Raw genomic sequence first — 26296 nt, 5'->3', positions numbered from 1 at the left:
CATGCAGCAGCGCAATGGCATTGTTTCAGCTTTTTAGTAAGAACAACTTAATGGGGGTGTTTTCTGAAACGTTGAAATTACTTCGCATTCTAATCACCACGCCCATGACTACAGCCGAGTCAGAGCGATGCTTTTCAACGCTCAAACGAATTAAGACATTCCTAAGAAATACTATGGCCCAGGACAGACTGGACGCATTGGCAATGCTGTCCATCGAAAAGCGACTTACACAGGACATACCTGATTCCAACAGAATTGTCTTTGAGAAATTTGCACACATGAAAGAGCGTCGGGCGTCGAGGGTCGAGCGTCGGTTCCTGTATAAATGAAGGTCTGATAGCTTGCTTGACGACTTCTCATAAGTTGTTCGTTTATGTTCGTTTGAGCGTTGCCGACTTGCGTTCTGTATAGGCCTGGCTTTTGATTACTACTTTTCATTAATTTATTTGCATTGCAATTGCCTATTTTGTCTATTGACAGAAAACATATATTTGGATATTCGATTGGAATTGTTAAGTGTTGTTATTGAGAGATTTGCACACATCGTCGGGCCAAGTTCAAAATTGAAGGTCTGCTTGATTGATGACTTGTGTTTCTACTTTTCATGTATTTGCAATGCACTCGCTAAGCCTGTTGTTAAATTGTGGTTCGATTGTTAAAATAAAATATGGAAGAAATAACTTCCCTATAATGTCGAATTTGTCCTTTTAATTTTTTGACTTTGCAGAGTTGGTGTTTCCTTGCACATATAGGTTATTCTAATTAGCCCAACATCATATTGTGTGAGTATTGAGTGTTGCGGATGGCACTTCAAAAGCGTGCAGCAACATTAGGCTATTAGTTTATTTTTAATTCTTACTCACAATTAGTTTAGTTATTATCTCTATGGAGTTAACTTAGAATCATGCCAAAACCCCGCACACGCAAAACGTGTTTTGCTCACGCATAACGATTCACACGCACACAAAACGTGTTTAACTCACGCACAATGATTCACACACACGCTCAGTGTGGTTTGCAAATACAAAACATCATTCACAAACTAATGCATTTTGCTTCAGAAACAAATACAGTATGTTTTACACAAAGTACAAAAAAAAATCCTTCAAGTACACAAAACAATTCTACAAGTACGGAACACGAAAGCTGCGTGTGGATCGGAATGCATTTGCGCACGGATCGGAATGCATTTGCGCACGGATCAGCAAGGCGGAAAATTAGTGCCAAAAGTCACTGGAATGGAATTGCTTTACAAAACCTATTGAATTCTTGCATTCTGCGGTTGATTTTGATTTCCATTTTCTGGAACCATGGCTGTTTCCCAAAGTGAAGGCTGCAGCCTTGCTAGGGCGCGTCCTTGCTAGTCGCGTCCTATGGAGATGAGACTATGGTTCCAGAAAATGGAAATCAAAATCAACCGCGAAAGTCGCTTGTTATTCTTTTCATCGGCAGAGCACTGTCAATCACGCACAGCCCGGTGAACGGCACATGTGATTGGAATGTACGTCAGCCGAGAGCAACCAATAGGTTTAGAGCTAAATGGTCCCGCCCCCAGGAACTTTTTTTTTTTTTCAGATTCGACTGTCAGGAGTTCATGCGTGTGTGTATGAAAATGATGAAGATAAAATAGAACACAAAATCATGTTTACAGATGTTTGAATTTTAGTTTTTTTTTTTTTTCAGGTTATAATCTCTTTTTTCAGTGTTGCAAAACCTTTTTTACAAGGTGTTGATTTTTCAAACCCAGACTTACAAGCCTTTGAAACTTTTTTTTTCAGGTTTGAATTATGGCAGGAAACTGACTCCATAGCTTTCAGAATTGAAACTTGCCAAGGGTGAAAAGGATGTAGCCTACAATTATTATTATTTATAATTTTTGGTGATGGAGATGAAGCCTCGGTTGTGCTCGGTTGTGCTTTTTATTCAGTGAACCCCCGACCTTAAAGTGTAAACTGCGCTGAACACAGAACATTCAGTGGATCCTTTGAGTTTATCACTACTATGCTTTATTAACCAAACAGAAAAACAGTCCCTCACACAAACACAATAAACACAAGGACTCAAACAATAGAAGAACAGTCCCTTACATGTACACAATAAACACAAGGACTCAAACAATAGAAGTAGCAGACATTACTATTCATAAACAGGTGTGCACATATCTTTAATAACTGAACATGTTCTGCTGCTGTGTTGTTCCCCACAGAACACAAGGAATCAATACTCAGTTTAAAGTCATCACAACATGATCTATAACTTTTCCCAGACCGCTGGCATTATGAAAATAATATTAAATCTGCTTTAAAATCAGGTTCCATGTAAGGCTTATCAAAATATAAACTGATATCTGCTTAGTTAACCTCATGGAAGATCTTGAAGTCGCTTCCTTTCAGGGTTAATCAAGATCAACTATCAGAAGCCCAAGAAAATGTATATGAATTTAGAACACTGAAACAGTGTGTGTGTGTTTATATATATACATGAGTGTGTAGTCTGTGTGGGTGTTCATTGCAAATGCATGTGTGTGTGTGTTTGTTCATATCTCCGTGTGTGTGTGTTCATATCTGCATGCGTGTGTGCGCATGTTTGTATGTGTGCATATTTGAGTGTTCATGTGTGTGTGTGTGTGTTTTTACATATGCATGTATGTGTGTGTTTATATAATTTGTGTATGTGTGTGAGCGTGCGCGTGTGTATTCATATATGTGTATGGGTTCATATATGCATGTGTGTGTTCATACATACGTGTCTTGTGTATTTATATAAGCGTTTTGTGTGTGCTCGCGCATGTGTGTTTTTGTGTGTGCGTGCGTTTATATGTGTGTGTTTGCGTGCCTTGATATGTGTGCGTGTGTCTGTACATATGTGGATTTAAATAGCATGTGTGTGTGCGGGCACGCGTGTTTGCATGTGTAGGCACATGCGTGTGTAATGAGTGCGCACTCGTGTGTTATTATATGCGTGTGTGTATCCTCAGACAGAGAGAGAGAGAGACAGACGGAGACAGAGACAGAGACAGAGACAGAGAGAGAGAGAGAGAGAGACAGCGGTTGCACTCACACAAGGCCATCTGGCCGTGGCCGTTTTAGCACCTAACCGTGCTCAAATCTGCCAGTGTGAGTGTGGCCAGTCTGGCCAGGCCAGGCCAATTTGGCCACTTGGGAGAGGTGTGCTGCTACGGTACGGGCCGCCACGGTACAGATGCTAATGAGCCGACACGCGCACACGCACGGCTACGCAACCTGAGCTGGATGACGTATAGTCCATGCGACGACCATGGACATAATAAAAGGCGACAAGCCTTCATTCCCATTAAACGGTAAACATGGTGTCAAGCGGTTCAACTGTTGGTGTGTTCTCTGTGTTGTTGTCCATTGTTGTTAAAACTCTGACTGGCGGCAGACTTTATTATGTTCCATGCAGCGGACGCTTGGTGATGACGTGTTACGACGTGATGACGTATGTACAAGAGCCTACCGTGGCCAGGCCACAGCTGCGACGGCCGACGGCCACGGCCAGGTGGCCTAGTGTGAGTGCACCCAGAGAGAGAGAGACAGAGAGAGAGATTATAACTTACACAGAGACACTGAGGCACCGACCCCCCAGAACACAAACCCAGGGAGGATGTCCTCCTGGATGAAGGGGGACAGGAAGGTGTGGAGGTGTGTCAGTGGGTCTGAGGACCCTCCTCCACCTGGGGACACTCTGTAGAAGGACAGAGAGCCAGCAGGCCGGTCCAGATACACTCCTACTCTGGTGGAGCCAGCGGGGGGGAGAGGTAGGAGTGTTCCACTACGGTTGTACCGGGCATAGTATCGATCATCACGACAATCAAGCCTCCAGGACTTGTTGTTCTCTCCAAGCCAGCTATCACCCACTCCTCTCCTTGTGATTCCTCTGTATGTCACTCCTATACCAACATCTCCTTCCCACTCTACCTCCCAGTAACAGCGGCCAGTCAGAGCCTCTCTACCTAACACCTGCTCCCAGTGGTCGAATCTCTCTGGGTGATCCGGATACGACTGGTCCTCTTCAACCACCGTCACCTTCCTGTTGTCCTCAGACAGAGAGAGTCGACTGTAGGCCGTGTTGGGGTCCAGTGTGAGGTCACAAGCATCTGAGGGAGAACAAGACATGATGAGCTGCTGAACCATTCTTCATCATCATCACCACTAGTGCTGTTGTGTTGCATTCTTCTTCTTCTTCCTGTTCCACGTTCGTCTTCTCTGCAAATATTAACATAGAAAGACTACATCATATCAGATGATGGCTACTATAATAGACTATAGCTTTAGAAATAGTAGTGCATATTGTTTATAAGATCATTTAAGTTAAACCTAAATGTAAATCCCATTTGTGTGTGAGTGGCTGTCCCAGTCAAAACAGGTGTTGAACAGGTGTCCAAGGGCATTATCCAGCTTATACCATGGTCACTTGCCATAGAAAATAAATGAAGACCATTCATTTATAGGGGGGTTATTTGTTTATCAACACGGCGGATGTGCGCGCAGAATCATCGGCATAAGAAAATTAGTTTGACCGGTTGCCATGGTTATCTCTGTGCGATTAATTTGCAGTTGCGGTGTTAATTAGCGATGTTGTCAGTTTACTGTTACATTAAACTGTAATCAGAAAACAAATTATAAATAAGTACTCTTTATGTTGAAAGTATAGACCGTCGCGATTCAGCCTTTATACCACGGATACTATAGGGACTATAGCAGGAACTATTTAGCAGGTAGTTGTTTTTTTGCGTTTAAGTTATTAAGTGATTTCTTGCCGATGATCCATTGTTGCCTTTGTGAATGTCGGCACACATCGAATAATCGATTATTCGTTCATATCACCCACCGATTATTCAACCATGAAAAATTGGAGTTATTCACATCCCTAGTTGGTACCATAGAAGTGGTTCATACGTACTATACATAGACATGAACACGTGTCTATGTATAGTCCATCCACACAGCCCCTCCACAAGCTGTGTGGATGGACTTTTCATCCCAATAGTGAGTATGTGTTTGGATGAATCAAACAGACACTTACACTTCTTTAGAGCTGGTTTCAGCCTCCACACTCCACCGTGCTCCACACTGGGGGGAAACAAAGTGAGAGCAGCATGTTGAAACATTCACCTTCATCATCGGCCGTCTCATAACGTTCTACACATGAGTGACAGCTGGCTTTTCAAACGACTTCTAGCAGCAGCTTGAACCCTTGTAGGAGACTTTGTCCCTGAGTGGTGAGCTGTCCTCTCCATACCTGAGAGTGTCCGGTCTCCAGCGTGGATCCTCCAGTCCAGCAGAGAGCAGCGCAGCTCCAGAGTCTCCTGGGTGATTGTAGCTCAGGTCCAGCTCTCTCAGATGGGAGGGGTTGGAGCTCAGAGCTGAGGCCAGAGAAGCACAGCCTTCCTGTGTGACCAGGCAGCCAGACAAGCTACACACACACACACAGAGACACACACGATAAATTAATTACAATATCCAATATCATATATATATTCAAGATAACTGACTTACAATACCTCCCCCCGCCGACTTTCAAGACTCCAGCCCACCCACCACAGCACGTTTCTTGTGTTTTGTGCCTTTGCCGGGCCCAGTGCTTTCCTCCTCTTCTCAGCAGCTATGTGCCTCACTCTGGCTTCCTGTCCTCCTCCACTGCAGTCTTCCTGCTTTGCTTTATATACTTTAATTAATAAATGATTTATATTTTAATCATATCTAAATATTGTTTCTATCGCAGCAAGAGCAATGTTTCAAACAACAAATTAAGTCAACTATATAAACGGCATAATATCTCACTAGCTAAAATGTCAATACAATTATTAATATTCCTGAAAAAATAATACTGAGTGAAGTTTAGAAAGAAGAAGAGACTTCATAACCGTCAGCGGTAACACCACCCGGCCCTCCAGGCAACACGGCTCAGATACCCACTGGTGACGTCCTGCCCGTGCAGGTCAGTGGAGAAGGGCCACAGCTCATTTGGTCGGTCGTTTGTCTTTGATATGATCGTAATCTATAAAGTTTCATCACTGTTACTGAAATAAGTCCCAATTTAGAGAAAAAAGGGGTAAAATCCTATGTTGTTAGTTATTTTTTGCAATAATATTTGCAAACTGCCCCATGATAAAAAATCTTGTAACATCATCTCTTACAAGAAACGGTTTACTAATAGACTACTGGCCCAAAGACTACTTAAAGGCCAAGCAGCAGAAGTTAATTGACAATGTGCAAACACTACTGGCCCACTTCTGGGTGAACTCAAAATGTACTAGAGAGTAGATATGAAAACTTTATTTCAGACTCAAGTCCATAAATATCCAATAGAGTAGTATTAATGTCTCTGTTTATAACACTGGCCGCTTTATGACATTAAGAGGATCCCCACTCCTCCAGGCACCAATACACCACTGCTTAAAGCTGGTTTTACTATTAATTAACCAACATTAATCCTCTTTCCTTATTTATTATTTCATAATGAATAGAGCTTTTATGAGTTTGTCTCTTCACCCTGGTTACACAATATAACAATATTAATTCTGTATCCTATGGGGGGGGGGGGGGGGGGGGCAATATTACTATATTTTGAGTTCATGTTCATATTTATGATTGAAAAGTTGCAGGCATATGGATGGATTAGAATATCCACCTAAACAAGGTGTTACATCTCCAATGATACCAAAGTCATGGATGTGGTCATCACAGGTACTGAGTTATAAGCTAAGAGTCATATAACCGTCCTCTGATGTGGAACTTGTAGTGTAACTGTTTGACCATTGAGTAAAACTGACCTGAGAGTTTCCAGTGTACAGTGTGGACTCCCCAGTCCAGCAGAGAGCAGCTTCACTCCTGAATCCTGCAGATCATTGGTACCCAGGTCCAGCTCTCTCAGACTAGAGGAGTTGGAGCTGAGAACTGAGGCCAGAGCTTCACAGCATCTCTCTGACAGATTACAGCCATTCAGCCTGCACACACAATGAACACAACATGTTAGGAACTGTCATTAATGTTGTATTTGAAATTTGTAATAAGACATGTTTTATTAGTTAAAGTAAATGTCAGATACAGTAGATCTATTAAATATGACTTAATTAGAGGTCAGATAACTAAAGATTTAAAATGACTCCTGAAAAAGTCCCTAAAAAGAGCTAGTTCTAAGAAGAATCGGTTATTAAACTTTACTAAACAACTCTAAAGTCCACCTTACTGCCTGACTACATGATTAAGAGTAGAATAGGAATGTAATAAAACATACACCTTATAGCATCATTTACAAACTGAATCCAACGTACACCTTTTACTGCCATGGCAACACAAATAGAGTGAGATTGAGGTCTTGTGTTTGATAAGACGAGTGGTAATGGCGCTGCGATGCATGCAGACTGCCAAGGTCTAGTTCAGTGCTGGGAGTCAAAGTGCGGCTGTATTGCGCCGCCCGTGTGATCGCTCCATTGGGAAACACGACCTACTTAAGTTCCCATGAAGACACACTGCTTTGATCAGAAAACTAAAACACTGGTTTGTACTTTGTGCAAAGTTTCATTGAAATGTCACCGCAGCACTAGAGCTTTTCAAGAGCCTGTGAAGAACTGATTATTCTGGACGACCCAAAGAAGATCAATCCTAATTAGAGAATGTTATCCAATCAGCAGCCAGATATTATTAGTAGGAATATGATTGAGGTGGAGGAGGATGAAGAGTTGGTTGGTGAGGAAAGAGATGTTGAGGTGCTGGTGGTAAAAACCGAAAAAAGACCCCCTAGGCAATCAAAACATTAACAGCTTTTTTAGAGAGAGTGAATCTGTTCACATGAATGGACACAGATGAATGGTATGTGACTAAAGACATTATCACGTCTGATAAAAGGCGGCGACCAAATTTTTTAGGGTGCCACCAAATGAGAAAGTTAGTTGCAGCAGTATAAAATGTGTCTTCAGCCCTGAGAGGACATATTCTACTTATTTAGAGCTGTTAACATTATTGAGGGAAATCTGTTCAACGTCCACTGATGTGTAACTTGTGTTGTAAATGTTTGACCATTTAGAAAAACTGACCTGAGAATTTCCAGTGTACAGTGTGGACTATCCAGTCCAGCAGAGAGCAGCTTCACTCCTGAATCCTTCAGATCATTGGTACTCAGATCCAGCTCTCTCAGACTACAGGAGCTGAGAACTGAGGCCAGAGCTTCACAGCATCTCTCTGACAGATGACAGCGATTCAGCCTGCACACACACAGTAAACACAACATGTTAGTGTTACGTGTCAAAAATGGCAGCAAAGGCAGACAGAGAGTCATGAATGTGTTTTGAGTATTTATCTTCAACTTCAGGATCAAGACATGTTATTATCACAAATTTACACCATTTTCCCCCTCTTCCCTAAACACAATGTCCATCGCGACCACGGAGCGTCGGAGAGCGTCCAAACGATAGGGCATCACGAGGGAGGAAGTGAAGAGAGTCCAAACTATACAAAAAAACAAGGCGTCCACGAGAGCGGAGGGAGTGAAGAGACGTCCGCGTCATGAGGGAGGAAGTGAAGAATGTTGGCCATCCAAAAATACGACGTCCACGAGAGCGTAGGGAGTGAAGAGACGTCCAAACGAAAGCGCATCCACGGGCGCGGATAGAGTCAAGCCCCCTCTTTCCGTAATTCTCTGCGCTATATATTGCGTGTAATCAGGAATGGGCCAATCACCAATCACTATCGCTAACCACGCATGCTGATCTGATGATTGACAAAAACAAATTAGATGTCCTTATGACCACAAATAAAATACAGAATCATGTCAAAACAAAACAAAACAATTCAGAAACAAAGTATAAATGTAGGTTCATTACATTAGGAACTGCGATTAAAGTAACTTACAGCGTTTACTGTTAACATAATGAAGGACCGATGTTTGGTTACAAGTTACATGAAGTTACATATTATACATTAGTTATATGAAGTGAGGTCTTTCATTAAAATACATTCATCGCCTTGTTTATTAACCTGATCTTAAATCACCATGACTTACCACATGGGTTTAAGAGATGAGCCCTGTGAAAGCAATATTAATTTAAACAGTAAAATGTGTATTTGTAATAGTTAACAATGCCACTTTATTTGTCTGTGGCATAAGTCATAATCCTAAAGCTGGTAGTGTCTGATTTTAACCGGGGTATGAATTAGTTAACCTAACTCCAACTTGGAGCCTACAAAATATACATTCTAAAACCACAGAGGAGATACCATAGGAGGGCGTTCCCACTCACCGTGACGGGGGCCAGCCGTCTTTGAGGGGCCACTTATACATAAACCAGGGGGCATATCTTTTGTAACACGTCAATGAGGAACACATGTAAATGTCCCTCAGAATGCAAGCACTTGTTGACCAAGGAAAGCCAGGTAATATCAAGTGTTTAACATTTGGATACATATTTACCTTATATTCTTATATCATTTATACTTAAAGTTAACCGTACTTACACTTATTATCGAAGTGAACTGAGAAATAGACTGATGTCACGGACTACAGAGGGATGTCTTGTGTGAGTGTTTGCCGGCCCACCCTGAACTCTCTGAGGTGATGAATAACAATGGAACAAGGTCTGGAGCCGTCCCCTCTCCCCCTGCTGGTATATTCCTCTCCACTAATATATTCCAACATTTGGCAAATATCCTTTTAAACCTTCATTATTTTCTACCACACGATGCACGCAGACTGCCAAGGTTTAGTTCAGTGCTAAGTTAAAGTGTGGCTGTATTACCGCGGCACTGTGATCGCTCCATTGGGAAACACGACCGACTTAAGTTCCCTTGAAGGCACACTGCTTTGATCAGAAAACTAAAACACTGGTTTGTACTTTGTTCAAAGTTTAATTTAAATGTCACCGCAGCACTAGAGCTATTCAAGAGCATGTGAAGAAATGCATTATTCTGGACGACCCAGAGAAGAAAATACATCTTAATTGGAGTATATTATCCAATCAGCAGCCGGTTATCATTAGTAGCTATTTGATTGACGAGGAGTAGGATGAAGAGTTGGTTGGTGAGGAAAGAGATGTCATGGGGCTGGCATTAAAAAAAGAAAAATACCCACTATGCAATCAAAACATTAACAGCTTATTTAAGGCGAGTGATGTGTGCACATGAATGGACACAGATGGATGATGCGTGATTAAGGAACTTATCACGTCTAATAAAAGGCTTCAACCACATTTGTTAGGGTGCCACCCAATGAGAAAGATGGAGGCAGCAGTATAAAATGTGTCTTGAGCCCTGAGAGGACATATTCTACTTATTTATTTAGAGCTGTTAACTTTTTTGAGGTAAAACTTGTCCAACGTCCTCTGCTGTGGAACTTGTGGTGTAACCGTTTGACCATTTAAAAAAACTGACCTGAGGGTTTCCAGTGTACAGTGTGGACTCTCCAGTCCAGCAGAGAGCAGCTTCACTCCTGAATCCTTCAGATCATTGGTACCCAGGTCCAGCTCTCTCAGACTAGAGGAGCTGAGAACTGAGGCCAGATCTTCACAGAATGTCTCTGACAGCTGACAGCCATTCAGCCTGCCCACACACAATACAAACAACATGTTAGGAACTGGGTTTAATATTTTACCTCTTTTGTTTTTTAACATAATAAAGGACTGTTTTATTAATATATACTAGTCAATACATTATATCCTTATTTTACTGTATTGGCTGTAAAATGTATACTATTGAAAAGTTGATTAGTAGTGTTCGAAAATGGTATTGTGTATTAATATTTTATTGTAGTATTATGTATATTATGCATTGTAGTACAAGCGCGCGGCGACCCCTGCTGTGGTCCTCGTGTCCATCTCTGATGATTTAAATCCCGCTCGGAGGAAGCTCCGGCGGTTAGCAAACCAAGCTAGCTTCACAGTAAACGCCCAAAACATCCCAGACACGAACAGAAACACCAATAAAACCATCCCCAAATACACCCTCTCCCGTCCTCATTTAACCGTCAAACTAAATGTTAAAATTTCATTTAAATGGGCGATCTCTACAGAGAATAAAGTACTCTCATCCTTTGTCTCTTCACTCTCTCTCCTTTTTCCCCGCTCACTCGTGACCTCTCACCCTTCCCCCAGATGACCCGGAAGTCTTTATATCAACCGTCCGATAGGTTAAAACTCAAACAGCGTCCATATAACCAAACTACTGAGCAAGGTTTAACGTTTTTAAATAATGGGTCACCTTTAATTAATAATAAACGTATATTTATGAGTCTATCCTTATCAATAATTACTTATATCTATATATTTGAATACAGCTGTATTTAACTATTAAACAATTATTAATTCTTGGCTTTCCTTATTCATTATTTCATAATAAATAGGTCTTTCATCAGTTCTCTTCAACCTGGTTACACAATATAATGTTCTGTGTATAGTTATTAGTGATCCTTCAAAGATGTTTACATTTGCTTTACATGTGTTTTATATTTATATATGTTTTTGACTTTTATGTTCTAGTAATATGTATAATGTGTGTATTAATGAACTTACAGAGACGTTGTTGAGGCTTTGACCACTGGCAGCAGCCTCAGAAGACCCTCCTCTGAAGCAGAGTATTTCTTCAGGTCAAACACGTCCAGCTCCTCTTCTGATGACAGTAAGATGAAGACCAGCGCTGACCACTGAGCAAGAGCGAGCGATCCTGTGGAGAGACTTCCTGATGTCAGGAACCGTTGGATCTCCTCCACTAGAGAACTGTCGTTCAGCTCATTCAGACAGTGGAACAGATTGATGCTTTTCTCTGGAGAGAGATCTCCACCAATCTTCTCCTTGATGTAAGACACTGTTTTCTTATTGGTCTGGGAGTCCCTTCCTTTTTTTCCCAGCAGACCTTGTAGGAGAATCTGATTGGGCTCTAGAGAGAGGCCTAGAAGGAAGCGGAGGAACAAGTCCAGGTGTCCGTTCTCACTCTGTAAGGCCTTGTCCACAGCACTCTGGTAGAGGAGGAGTTCATCTTCCCTGGAGGTTGGTGGTTCTTCTGTGAGCAGGTTGACCCCAGTGTTGATGAAGGACTGAAAGACATAAAGGGCAGCCAGAAACTCCTGGATGCTCAGATGGACAAAGCAGAACACCTTGTCCTGGTACAGCCCACACTCCTCTTTAAAGATCTGGGTGAACACTCCTGAGTACACTGAGGCTGCTGTGATATCAATGTCACAGTCTGTCAGGTCTGCCTCATAGAAGATCAGGTTTCCTTTCTCCAGCTGGTTAAAAGCAAGTTTTCCCAGAGAAACAATGATCTCCCTGCTTTCTGAACTCCAGTCTGGATCTGTTTCAGCCCTCCCATGGTACTTCCTGTCCCCCTGTATGGACTGAACCCTCAGGAAGTGGCTGTACATCTGAGTCAAGGTCTTGGGCATCTCTTCTATCTGGGATGTTTTGAAGAGGTCCTCCAGAACGGAAGCAGTGATCCAACAGAAGACTGGGATGTGACACATGATGTGGAGGCTTCGTGATTTCTTGACGTGGGAGAGGATTGTGCTGGCCAGTGTCTCGTCTTTGAATCTCTTCCTGAAGTACTCCTCCTTCTGTGGGTTGGTGAACCCCCTCACCTCTGTCACCATGCCAACACACTCAGCAGGGATCTGATTGGCTGCCACTTGGCGCGTGGTTAACCAGATGCGAGCGGAGGGAAGCAGGTCGCCCCTGATGAGGTTGGTCAGCAGCACGTCCACCGAGGTGGACTTTGTGACATCAGTCCAGATCGGGTTTCTCTGAAAGTCCAGAGGAAGTCGACATTCATCCAGACCATCCAAGATGAATACAACTTGGAACAGGTCGAATCTGCAGATTCCTGCATATTTGGTCTCAATAAAGAAATGATGAAGGAGTTCCACCAAGCTAAACTCTTTCCCTTTCTGTAAGTTCAGCTCTCTGAAAGTGAGGAGAAATGTGAAGTCTATGTCGTGGTTGGTTTTGCCTTCAGCCCAGTCCAGGGTGAACTTCTGTGTTAAGACGGTTTTACCAATGCCGGCCACTCCAGTTGTCATTATTGTCCTGATTGGTTGATCTTGTCCAGGTAAGGGTTTAAAGATGTCCTCACATCTGATTGGTGTTTCTTCTTTGGCTGGTTTCCTGGAAGCGGTTTCAATCAGTCTGACCTCATGTTCCTTGTTGACCTCTCCGCTGCCTCTCTCTGTGATGAAGATCTCTGTGTAGAAGTCGTTCATATGTGTTTGCTGTCCTGCTTTAGCGATTCCCTCAAACACAGACCTGAACTTCTTCTTTAAATTAGACTTGATTTTATGTTGGCACTTGACAGCAGCTGATCCTTAAAGTGAAAGCAACAGAAGACAAGTTATTGGAAGGTGACAGTGGAACCATGTCAATATTTCCTGTTAAATGATCAACTTAATGATATTTAGTGGCTTCATAACTTGCGGTCTGAAAAGCTGGTCGTGACAAGGACTGCACGTTACAGTTTCAAAATGTTCAGGACTCATTTGATATTTTCGAAGCAGTATGATTGGTCTGATGATAGGAATAATGATAGTGAATCAGTGTAAAGTGACTTGCTATGCTGATATAATAAAATAGTGTTGTATCTCTTCCACTGAGTTATTCTGCTGTTGGTCTTCTACAGTTTATTGTTTTGTTATTCAACCTGATGCCCCCACAATAACCCTACATATCTGGATCAAACCATTCAACCTGCCCCCCCCCCCCACAATAACCCTACATCTCTGGATCAAACCATTCAACTCCCAAGAGGAAAGTTATCCCCACATTGAAGTTAGAAATGTATAAGTCTCACATTATGTAATTTAGTCTGAACAGAACAAATGGAAGTGCTGCTCTCCATTCTTTTTATAATTTTTCAAGGTAAGAGTCTCTTCAAAGTTCAAAGGTCTCTTACCGCCCAGTGTGTCAGCCAGTTCCTCCTGTTTCATCAGCTCTGTTAGATGCTGCTGTACAGGCTGAGCACTGGTGACCTTTGACCTCTCCTGGTGTCTGTGGAGAACACACACACACACACACACACACACACACACACACACACACACACACACACACACACACACACACACACACACACACACACACACACACACACACACACACACACACACACACACACCTATTTTTCCTGACTTGTAAACATCAGTACCAGGAGAGTCTGATAACAAGAGTCTGCTCTCTTCTACTGGTCTATTGTAGAAAAACAAGAACCAGGATTTATGGATGAACCCTCATAGGGTGTTCGTGTTTTTGTTACACAGGAGGTGCTGCTGGGTCTGGTGGACCCATTGCATTTTAGGCCTTTTAATTCAACATAATCAAACTTTTTTTTTTTTTAAATACTCACCAGATGGTTACTTCATCCCAATTGCAAGTATTATAAACAACACATATGTTAAATTTGTTCACTTTACCTTTGTTAAATCACATTTATGAATAGAGGTGCCACTCGTTTTTGTTTCTTTTTGCATTAAAATGCAACAAAATAAGGAAATGCCTCATAAAACAGGCATAACTGGGAAATAATCAACATCATTAGAAATTGAAACATACTCAATAACATCTGTCTGAACAACACATTAAAGCCTTTGAACACGGCCATTATACGTATATCAGACTATACCACACATGAGGGGCAGAGTCTCACTGTGTGTGTATTGCATATGTATTTTTTGCACTGGTTGCATATATTGTGTTTCTCTGTCCATCATGGGTCCACACACTTCACAGCGTTTCTTTTTGGCTGACGGGCTGGTCCTACATCTGGCTGCTTGCGGGTTGTTCCTGGGCCTGGCTGCTCGCGGGTTGTTCCTGGGGCTGGCTGCTTGCGGGTTGTTCCTGGGCCTGGCTGCTCGCGGGTTGTTCCTGGGGCTGGCTGCTTGCGGGATGGTCCTGGGGTTGGCTGCTCGCGGGTTGGTCCTGGGGTTGGCTGCTCGCGGGCTGGTCCTGGCTGCTCACGGGATGGTCCTGGGGCTGGCTGCTTGCGGGTTGTTCCTGGGGCTGGCTGCTTGCGGGTTGGTCCTGGGGTTGGCTGCTCGCGGGTTGGTCCTGGGGTTGGCTGCTCGCGGGCTGGTCCTGGCTGCCCACGGGATGGTCCTGGGGCTGGCTGCTTGCGGGCTGGTCCTGCCTGCTCACGGGATGGTCCTGGGGCTTGCTGCTCGCAGGCTTGTCCTGGCTGCTGAAGGGCTAGTCCTGAGGCTCTTTTACGTTTCGGAGCTGGCTGATGCTCATCCTCCTCTTCAAACTCTGAAATGTTATCCTCACTTTCCGAACTTATTTCCTCTGCATTACCATCAAAACCCTCTGTCTCTTCAAATATCAGCTGTAAGGCAGTCTGAACAGAGAATTGCTTTGCCATCTTGATCAGTTGTGGTATGGAACCACGCTGACAGAGCTTTTTTATAGTGTCAGGTCCCCAAGCTTGATAGTGTTGGGTGCTCCAATTTTGCAACCTTGTGGAACAGTGGGTGCACACTGTGGGTGCTCACACCAAGGGCCCATTCACCTGCTTTACTCTTTCCCCCTCTCTCTTTCACACACACACACACACACACACACACACACACACACACACACACACACACACACACACACACACACACACACACACACACACACACACACACACACACACACACACACACACACACAGAGGAAGAAGGGAAAATGAGGGTGCACAGAACCTATGATTTCCACACTTAAACTAGCTCCGGGTCCACTGGACCCGAACACCCTGTGTGTAATAGAAATGTGATGGGGGGGTATACAGGGGGGGGTCATTGAAAATGTTTTCTGATTCATGTTCCTCACAGAAAATGAGCCAAAGCCAATGAATCTTAGTTCAAAATAATAATTATTTGTATCACTTTTATAAAGCTAAAAACTGAAAACGGGTCCCACAGACCCGAACACCTTATAAGGGTTAATAGAAGCTTTATCTTTATGCTCTCTGATAATCCTCACCTCTTCTCAATAGACTGATGTCCATCTTTAAAGGTAGCAGGTGGATCCATAGAGTGGTCACTCTTCATGGAGACACAGCTGGGTCCAGGGGAGTCTGCTCTCTCCTGCCACCTTCTAAAAAACAAGAAGCATCTTGAAGTTAGGATTTGTGGATGTTGTTTCATTTGATAATTTATTGCAGGGCTACCCAACTACTATCTCTTGGGGATCCTATCATTGGAATGGAAATATAAGGGGGGACTGAAAAATTAGGTTATTAAAGGCATTTAAGTACTTACATGTTGACATAAAACACACTAAGCACCCTTCATACTTTGCATAGAGTGTTGATTCACAATGCATTTAGCTAACATAGAAAATAGGTTTATTCCCCTTGGATCCTGAGTTTCAATCAATCACTTTACCTCCAAAGATAGAACTGATTCAATAAATGGGTTCGTTTGAAAGACGTTGAACCTTCTAACATTAAACCTGTAAAGTCTGCTACAAGTCGTCTTAATGCTCATTTCTAAATTGCTGTGACGTTGGTACTGGACAGACTGTTCTCCTCCAGCTCATCATCGCTCTCTACAGCAGGCGCTCAGTGGACTAACGCCGTCCACCCACTGCACCGTCCGTCAACGGATGACGGCAGGCGTGGCTGACGGATGGGAGAGTAGTCTTTGCAGAGGCATCCGTCAGCCAAGCCCGAGCATACGCGATCTGATTGGATGACTGATCCGTCGCTGTCTGAAAAGTTGAACAGTTTTCAACTTTCTTGACGGAGCCGACGGAACGGATGGACCCACAATGCATTGGGGCTCCGCCCCATTCAGAGTCAATGGGATCCGTCCGTTGACGGATGCAGTGGGCAAGAGGGGTTAGGAACGACGAATACAGGCTAACAATATAACATACATTGGCCTCGCAGGTTATGGCCCAGAGTGTGTTCTTCTGTTGCTGCCATGGCCATGTGGCAGATCAACTTACTGAACGGATATCCCACACTCCTGGTTTAAGTGTCGAGTTTCACTTTCTACCTTTCGCCTTCCCAACGTCAACATCCTCTTTTGAGTCCAAGCACTTTGCCACAGCAGAGGCAGACATTGGCCCACGCACAAAGAGGGCGGGGCAAACTGGACAGAACAGGTACCTATTGGAGGAAATTAAACTGGCTCTCATTCTTGCACAGAAACAGCTTCCTCCTGGCGTTATTTTATCCTGATTGATTATGTTCTGATTAACAATCGGCGGGCCGGATCAAGATGATCCGCGGGCCGCCAGTTAAACAGTCCAGATGTATTGACTGAATCCTCACCTTTCCTTAGAAGGTTGGTGATTCCATCTTTAAAGTTCCAACACAACACAACACAACGCGCACGCACGCACGCACGCACGCACGCACGCACACACACACACACACACACACACACACACACACACACACACACACACACACACACACACACACACACACACACACACACACACACACACACACACACACACACTATTGTTTATTCCTGACTAGTAAACATCAGTATCGATAGAGTCTGATAACAACCAACTGGTCTGTTGTCATCGTCGGTTTGAATCTCCCACCTCTCCTCTCTGGAGGGGCGTCCATCTTTAAAAGTAGGAGGTTTGTCCATAGACCGGTCACTCTTCAAGGAGACACAGCTGGGTCCAGGGGAGACTGCTCTCTGCTGCTGCACTGGGCTTCAACACACATAAACAGACACACACAGCTGTTACTCCGAGTAATGATGGAGTCATGATATATCACTGCTGAGCTCTTAGATGGACAACTGTCACAGGCAGAGAGATCCTCTTCTTACCTCTTAGCTTTGCTCTGGCGGCCATGTTCCCCAGACAGAGTGGTCTTAGAGGTAGGACCCCCCTCCTCTCTCTCCTCATCCATAGTAGACTGGAGACCTGGACACAAACACAACTCATCCATCACTTCATTTGCCTTTTGAACTTTAGCTGTTTATTGAGAGAAGATCAGTGTGACTGCGTCACACTGAATACGTCATCAACTTTCAATATGAACCCCACGACATAACCACACTGACCTCACTACAGTACAGATGTGTACAGCAGATGAGAACAGCGATGAGAATTAAACACCTTGGAGACTGTAACTGTGTTTAGACTACAACACAAAAAAGATATACAATAGACTTAAAAAAAGCATTGTTAGAATAATTTCTCCACTCGAACAAAGTCTGAATTCTGTCACTTTACTGAATCACAGATTCCATATAAATCAACTGGTGAAGCTTAACACATCGATAGGGTATCCTCTTATGACCAACGAGTCTCTTTCTCTCCCTCCATGGCCCCAACTGTGGTTTAAGCCAACGGATCGAGTCTAGACCCACAGGAACCCCCCTGTGAAAGTGGTACAGTCCAGCAACAGGCTGCTAGGTGGATCTATAAAACTGTTAATAGAGTGGCGAAGTCACGCCCCTTCCGGTAGAGCCCATGGGACCTATGAGATCGAAAAATATGAATGGGTTTCAATGGAGAGGAAGTAATTATTTAGATTACAGGCGCGCGATCAGCTGATATTCACAGTTGATCAGCTGGTTAATCATTTTCGACCCGGTCTTGTCCAGAAACGGTGCTCCAAGTACGGTTTTAACTGCCGTCTTTCTGTTTTTTTACCATCACTTAAGAACATCAAGTACAGAGCTCGCCTCCGGTGTTGGAGCAACGAATATGTTTGAGCCAATATGTCGAGTTATATCTGGAGATACATTAGTACATTGTACAGAGATCATTTGCATTTCACCTGCCATTTTTTTGATGAGCGTCGGTCTCAAGCTTGTGGCAGCGTCATGTTAACTGAACGTCATCGTTTTTGAAAGCCTCCGTCTACCCTGTCCACACACATTCATCCACATCAGCATCGTTTTCAGTGTCGGAATTCTCAGTTTTAGTGTGGATGGAAGGGCTAAACGGAAAAATATTTATCCGTTTGTAGATTTACCCGAGTTAGTGTGGCAAGAGCCTTAAAGGACAATTCCGGTGTAAAATGGATCTGGGATATGTTTAATAGGATAACGAGTTGGAATCTTCGTTTGGGAGCAAAAAAGCGAGTATAGACGCATTCTTAAGTTGGTTGTTTTTAGCCGATTCCACCAAAATGCTATAAACTTGGAACGATGGCATTTTTATAATGGTAAAAACTAGACGACGCCATCTTGTTTTTAAGACTCGATAGGTAGATTGACGAACACAGAGATTGTGACATCCGTCAGCAACACGCAAGCTGTGTTTACCAATCTACTTATCGAGTCTTAGAAACAAGATGGCGTCGACAGGTGAACTACTGATGGTATGGTGTGGATAAAATGTCCTTTTTAATAAACAATCTGTACAATCAAAGTTATCAATGCCTCGTTTTATATGTCAAGACCCTTATTATACTACCAAAGAAGTGTCGGGCTACTTCTAGCCTGTTAAGTGGTTTAAAGTAGCGATTTAGTTTTTACCATTGTGACGACCCCGCCTACTTATTGACTACCTATCTTCATTAAGGTGATCAGCTGATGACATCAGCTGGATCTGGAGCACCTGGGACCGGTGCTCCAGCCGAATAAAAGAGCAGCTGATTGCCTGTCGGTGGCGCTACTCACTGGCTCCTTGCAGGCGTCCACACCTTTTGGGGTTTTCGTTGGCGGTTTTGTTAAGTTATGTTTTGTATGGAAATAAACCTTTATTTTATATTGGTAATGCACCGTCTCTCCCGTTTTTGTCATCGCCATTGAGCCGGGTTATGACAAATGGGGGCTCGTCCGTTCGGTTTGCGCAATAGTTGAGTGTAGATTTTGTTTTGCCTTTGTTTGTTTGCCTTGAGGTTGAAACGGTTGTTGCTCATTTTGCGAGTGTTTTTTCCGTAGTTAAGGGGAGAGTTCATGGTGCATGGGCTGACGGATCAGGGTGAGTATCAGGGTTGCTCACTTAATTTATGCCAGTACCAAAAAGCCGGTTGACAAGTGTTGTCCTCAGCGTGTGGATCTTAGTGCGGTGCGGAGTTTTCCCTGGTAGGCATAGCGGCGTTCCCCTTTGGGTTCGTTGCAGGGGTCGTGGTAGTGTTGTGGCGGCATAGTGGTTAAAGCATTGTCTTGGGAGCATGTCCGTGATTTTGGGGGAGTTGCTGGCTTGCTAGTCGCTTTCCCGGGTCAGCGGTCTCTAGTGCGTAAGTACCCGCCACTGCCCGCTGCATGAAGACTAGCCGGGAGTTTAGTTAGGGGGTTGATGTTTAGTTAGCGGGGAAACTCCAAACTGGCATCCTCTTAGTGCGCACGGGGACACTTCGCTGTCTTGCTGGTCCGGTTCGGGCATAACGGTGTGTTTTGTTTGGTCCAAGTGGTGGTTTTGAGATGGCTGAATGTGAAGCGTTTGTGGCGGCTCCGTCAGAGGAGGCCTTGGACAATTGTACAAAGGAACAGTTGTTGAAACTGTCGGAATATTATTCGGTGGCCGGGATAGAAAGGAAGCGTAAAGAAGATATTAAAATTGCTTTGAAGGTAAAACTTATTGAACTGGGAGTCCTTACGTCTGGCCCGGTGCCAGCTTCTCCACCTGCCGTAGGCATGCCTTTTCAGACCCAGGGGCTGACGTTTGAGCAGCAAAAGGAGCTCCTCTCAATGCAGTTGGAACATGAGAGATTTAAATGTGAGATGGAAGCAAAAAAACAAATAGAGCTGGAGGTGATCCGCCAGCGGGAGGGTTATCGTCTGGCTGCTGAGAGTCAGAAGGGGCAGGTGTCTGGGGTCGGTGCGCGGCCCTTTGACATCACCAACTTGCGGCTGTTGCCACCGTTTAATGAGAGGGATCCTGACTAATTTTTTGTGCTTTTTGAGCGTGTTTCCGCGGCGAGGGGTTGGTCTGATGAGGACTGTGCTCTGCTGCTCCAGTGCGTCCTCACAGGTAAGGCGCAGGGGGCATATTCGTCTATGAGCACGGCTGATAGCGGTAGTTATGTTAAAATAAAATCTGCAGTGCTGAAGGCTTATGAGCTTGTGCCTGAAGCATATCGCCAACGTTTTCGCGCTTGGGAAAGGGAAAGTGGCCAGACCTATGTTGAATTTGTTCGGGATTTAACTACCCATTTTAAACGTTGGTTGGCTGCGCTTGAAATATCTACTTTTGATGAGTTGTGTGAGTTAGTAATTTTGGAGCAATTTAAGAATACGCTACCTGGTTTGATTGCGACCTACATTAGTGAACGGAAGGTTGCCTCTGCTGCAGAAGCGGCTGTGTCAGCAGATGAGTATGTGCTGCTCCATAAGGGCGATGTGAGAGAGCGCACACCCGGCCGCAATGATTCTGGCTGGGGTGGAAACAGGCGAGGTGTTGCGGCGGCTGACCAGATGCGTTCCGGGGCGTCTGGCATGATTAGATCCGAGTCTCACTCACGGAGCAATGTTGACAACAGTAGAGCCTGTTACTATTGTCGTGAGATGGGCCATTTGAAGGCTGATTGTCCGGTGTTGTGGTCTAAACATAGGGGGAGCAGCTATAATGTTAAGCCAGCTGCGGCTGCAGCTACGCTGGGAAGTGGCTGTGTTTCTAATGGGTTTCCCTCTGTCCGTGAGCCAGATGTTCTGGAAGCATACGCTCCTTTCATTAGAAGTGGTTTTGTATCGCTAGTTGGTAGCGATGTTAAAGTCCCGGTTACAATCTTGAGGGACACAGGGGCATATGATTCCTATATGACTGAGTCAGTGCTGCCTTTGTCCGCGGAGACAGACAGCGGGGACCGTATTCTCAGTCGAGGGATGGGGTTGACGGTTTTGCCCGTGCCTTTGCATAAGGTGGTCCTGGATTGTGAGCTCGTGCAGGGTGAGGTAGCTGTGGGAGTGCGGCCGGCGTTGCCTATAGAGGGGGTTCATTTTATTTTGGGCAATGGCTTGGCTGGCGGCCGCCTCTGGGCTGATGCTCCTCACTCACCTGTTGTTACGCTCTGTCCGGATCGTACTGTCTCTGACTGGAGTTCCAGTGAGGTACCTGAGGTTCTTTCAGCCTGTGTGGTTACACGAGCAATGAGTAAGGCTGAGCCTGAGTTATCAGATGGGGAGCTTGGTGACGATGATTTTGAGGATCCGTCTTTGTCAGATTTTCCACTGTCGGTGTCAGAGTGAGTTGCTGCAGGAGCAAATTGGTGATTCCTCTTTAAATGAATTATTTGGTCGTGTTTTGTCTGCTGCAGAGATAAAGAGTGCAGCCAGTGGCTACTTTTTGCGTAGCAGACTGCTGTTTCGGATATGGGCTGTTTTGGGTGACGGTGTGGGGGATGCTGTGTACCAGTTGGTTGTACCGACTAAATTCAGGCCTCTGGTCCTTAAAGTGGCACACGACGAGAGTGGGCACTTTGGTGTCAGGAAAACGTATTTAAATGTCTTGAAACAGTTCTTTTGGCCGCGTGTAAAATGAGATGTTGCCGAATATGTTAAAACCTGCCATGTGTGCCAATTAACGGGGAAGCCGAATCAGAGTGTGAAGTCTGCTCCTCTGCAACCGATTCCTGCCATAAGCCAACCTTTTGAATATTTGATTGTGGACTGTGTCGGCCCGTTGCCGATCGCTAAATCTGGCTGTAAGTATTTACTGACAGTTATGTGCCAAAGTACCAGGTATCCGGCTGCATACCCGCTGAGATCTATTACAACTAAAGCCGTGGTGAAGGCATTGACTCAGTTCATTTCGGTTTTTGGCATCCCGAAGGTTATTCAGAGTGACCAAGGGTCGAATTTTTCCTCCCACATGTTTAGTCAAGTGTTGAGGTCCTTGCGCATTAAACACAGTCAGTCATCGGCGTACCACGCGCAGAGTCAGGGTGCGTTGGAGAGATTTCATCAAACTCTCAAGTCTCTGCTGCGTGCGTATTGCACGGAGCTGGATCGAGACTGGGAGGAGGGGCTCCCGTGGCTGATGTTGGCTGCGAGGGAGGCCGTACAAGAGGGTACTGGTTTCAGTCCGAATGACTTAGTTTTTGGGCATGTGGTGAGGGGCCCTTTGGCTGTGTTAAAGGATAACTGGGTGGATGCTGAGCCACCAAAAAATCTGGTTGATTTTGTGAACGGGTTTCGGCATCGTTTGTTCGTGGCGGGTGGTATGGCACGGGACAAGTTGCAGATGTCGCAGGTCAAAATGAAGAAAAATTATGACCGTCACGCAGAGCAGCGAGAGTTTAGTCCTGGGGACCAAGTTTTGGCATTAATGCCTATTGTGGGTTCGCCGTTCCAGGCTAAGTATACCGGTCCGTATACAGTCATTGAGAAACTCTCAGATTTGAACTATTTCATCGCGACACCAGGGCGGAGAAAGTCCAAACAGCTTTGTCACATTAACTTGTTGAAGCCGTTCTACAACCGTGTTAGTGAGTCGGGTCAGGCTGAGGAAGGTGTGCGTCCGGTTCTGGTTGCTAGTTCAGGGGCTGGGATGCATGAGGATGGGGTGCCTGAGCCCGATGACAGTTTGCTGTGTGGTCGTTTAAAAAATTCTGAAGCTCTAAGTAGCTTGGACAAGGTGTTGTCCCATTTGCCTGATTCTAGACGCTGTGAGCTGGGGGACTTGGTACGGAAGTTCCACTGTCTGTTCGGTGATGTCCCTTCGCGCACTGATTGGGTGGAGCATGACATCGAGGTGGGAGATGCGAGGCCGATAAAACAGCGTTTTTACCGTATGTCACCGGAGAAGCTGAAACATCTTGACTCTGAGGTGGCTTACATGGTTGAAAATGATATGGCTGTCCCGTCTAACTCTAGTTGGGCCTCCCCCTGTATTTTGGTGCCGAAGCAGGACAAAACACCTCGGTTTTGTACAGATATGAGAAAAGTAAACTCTGTCACAAAGCCAGATTATTTTCCTTTGCCGCGAATGGACGACTGTATTGACAGTGTTGGGCCTGCCAAGTTTGTCAGTAAATTCGACCTGCTTAAAGGATATTGGCAGGTACCGCTGTCCAAGCGTGCTCAGGAGATATCGGCGTTTATTACACCGTCAGGTCTGTATTCTTATACGGTAATGCCGTTTGGGTTAAGAAACGCTCCCGCTACATTCCAGCGGTTAATGAACCGAGTTGTGTCCGGGTTGGAGGGGTGTTCTGTTTATTTGGATGACTTGGTGATTTTTAGTGATACATGGCACTCCCATCTTCAGCGCATCCGGGCGCTGTTTGAGCGCCTGGCAGAGGCGAGGCTTACTGTTAATTTATCCAAGTGCGAGTTTGCTAAGGCCACTGTTACTTATCTGGGGCGAGTAGTGGGGCAAGGTTGCGTAGCTCCAGTCCACGCGAAAGTTATGGCCGTCGAGAAGTTTCCACGGCCCACAACGAAGAAAGAGCTGCAGCGGTTTCTGGGTCTGGTGGGATATTACCGTGGGTTCTGTCAGAATTTTTCCACGGTAATGTTCCCTCTTACTGAGCTTCTGAAGACCAGAGCAAAGTTTGTGTGGTCGCCGGAGTGTCAGCAAGCCTTTGATAAGGTCAAGACGGTTCTCTGCTCTTTCCCTATTCTAGCGGCACCGCGCTTTGACCGGACCTTTTTGCTCCAGGTTGATGCCAGTCAGGTGGGAGCAGGCGCGGTCTTGCTGCAGGGAGATGACCAGGGTGTAGTGAGGCCAGTAAGCTTCTTCTCGAGGAAATTCAATCGTTACCAGTTTAATTACTCAGTGATCGAAAAGGAGGCATTGGCGCTGGTTTTGGCACTGCAGCATTTTGAGGTATATGCGGGAGGAGGTGCCGCCCTTGTGGTTTACACAGATCATAATCCTCTGACCTTTTTAAGGTCATTGCAGTGTCCGAATCAGAGGTTGATGAGATGGGTTCTGTTTCTGCAGGGATACGATCTTGATATTCGGCATATCAAAGGGGTGGATAATGTCATTGCCGATGCGCTGTCACGTGCTCCTTTGCCGTGAATGAATGTGATGAGTGATGCCATTTCATGCTGTTTTGTGTTGTGTTCTTCTGTCTGTTCTCTTAATTTGCTTCTCCAGGTACCAGGGTTGCTGAGGTCAGGTGGAAAAGGAGCATGACATGGGCAGGGTGGAGTTATGTGTTTTCTTTCTTAGATTTGTCTTTGAATTAATATATTTTTGGGGAGGATAATTTCAGGTCAATTTGGTTAGTATGTGCCGGTGTTCCCTTTGGTACACCGACTTTATGGGGGGGGGTGTGACGACCCCGCCTACTTATTGACTACCTATCTTCATTAAGGTGATCAGCTGATGACATCAGCTGGATCTGGAGCACCTGGGACCGGTGCTCCAGCCGAATAAAAGAGCAGCTGATTGCCTGTCGGTGGCGCTACTCACTGGCTCCTTGCAGGCGTCCACACCTTTTGGGGTTTTCGTTGGCGGTTTTGTTAAGTTATGTTTTGTATGGAAATAAACCTTTATTTTATATTGGTAATGGACCGTCTCTCCCGTTTTTGTCATCGCCATTGAGCCGGGTTATGACACCATGACAAATGCCCCCATCGTTCAAAGTTTATAGCGTTTTGGTAGAATCGGCTATAAACAACCAACTTAAGAATGCGTTTATACGCACTTTTTTGCTCCCAAACGAACATTCCAACTCGTTATCATAAACATATCCCAGATCCATTTTACACCGGAATTGTCCTTTAAGTAAGTACGGATAGAATGGATAAGATAAGATAAGATACAACTTTATTGATCCCCCAATATTGGAACACATTACATGTCTGTACCGGAGTTCCAAGTGCGGGTGGTGACGTATATCATTCGTGTCGAGAGCAGTAACCTAAAGACAATATAAACGGTAGTAAACTGTCAGCCTACCTTACCTTAACTTGTCCGTGATTAAAATGCGTCCATACGGTGTAAGTGTAAAAGCATAAATGTAAGGGAAGAAACGGAGGTTAAAGTGTTTATAAAACAAGTTAATCAGGTGAAGGTTTTCAAAGCGGAGAAAGATAGGCTCCCCACTACGACAGACCGTTCAAGTAACTTAACCAGTTTGACTCCACCCCCCAGGAGCAGTGCATTCTTCCGCATTCCACCAGTGCTCAGACGGCTCAGTGTGTGTGTGTGTGTGTGTGTGTGTGTGTGTGTGTGTGTGTGTTGTCATGTAGGCTATAGATATAGATTGATTGTCTTGGCTTGCTTGCATCCATGAAATATTGTAACATCAAATAGAAACACTACCTTTAACAACTTGCTCTACACACACACACACACGACTCTCTCCGACCACATGTCACAAGATCGGTCATACTGCAGGCTCTCATTTGCAAATGCACTGATTGTGTGCCCGTCTCCGATATGCTATATACCTGGCATTTATTCAGTTCATGTTCATGTTATGTAATGTTATGGCCTAGC

The 26296-nt window shown here is 44.7% G+C and overlaps 1 protein-coding gene across 13 annotated transcripts; it reads right to left on the bottom strand.

Moving 5' to 3' along the window:
* Window positions 1–2137: 2137 nt before the first annotated feature.
* LOC132475453 (NACHT, LRR and PYD domains-containing protein 12-like) lies at window positions 2138–25944 on the bottom strand. Of its 13 annotated transcripts, none has more exons than XM_060076596.1 (12): window positions 25754–25944; window positions 17773–17869; window positions 17537–17653; window positions 15956–16069; window positions 13890–13984; window positions 11525–13304; window positions 10389–10556; window positions 8060–8227; window positions 6797–6970; window positions 5263–5436; window positions 5047–5093; window positions 2138–4117 (listed from the first exon to the last, which is right to left on the bottom strand). In XM_060076596.1, the coding sequence occupies exons 2-12, from the start codon at window positions 17853–17855 to the stop codon at window positions 3567–3569; spliced, it is 3471 nt and encodes a 1156-aa protein (XP_059932579.1). In that variant the 5' UTR covers window positions 17856–17869; window positions 25754–25944; the 3' UTR covers window positions 2138–3566. The 13 variants fall into 13 exon arrangements, with proteins under 13 accessions (XP_059932579.1, XP_059932578.1, XP_059932580.1 ...); XM_060076595.1 differs by having other exon boundaries at window positions 25759–25944; XM_060076597.1 differs by lacking the exon at window positions 25754–25944 and adding an exon at window positions 18010–18274.
* Window positions 25945–26296: the final 352 nt, after the last annotated feature.

Source organism: Gadus macrocephalus, chromosome 17 (genome assembly GCF_031168955.1).
Source record: "Gadus macrocephalus chromosome 17, ASM3116895v1".
NCBI classification, from domain to species: domain Eukaryota; kingdom Metazoa; phylum Chordata; class Actinopteri; order Gadiformes; family Gadidae; genus Gadus; species Gadus macrocephalus.
This window is presented reverse-complemented; position numbering and strand designations above follow the sequence as displayed.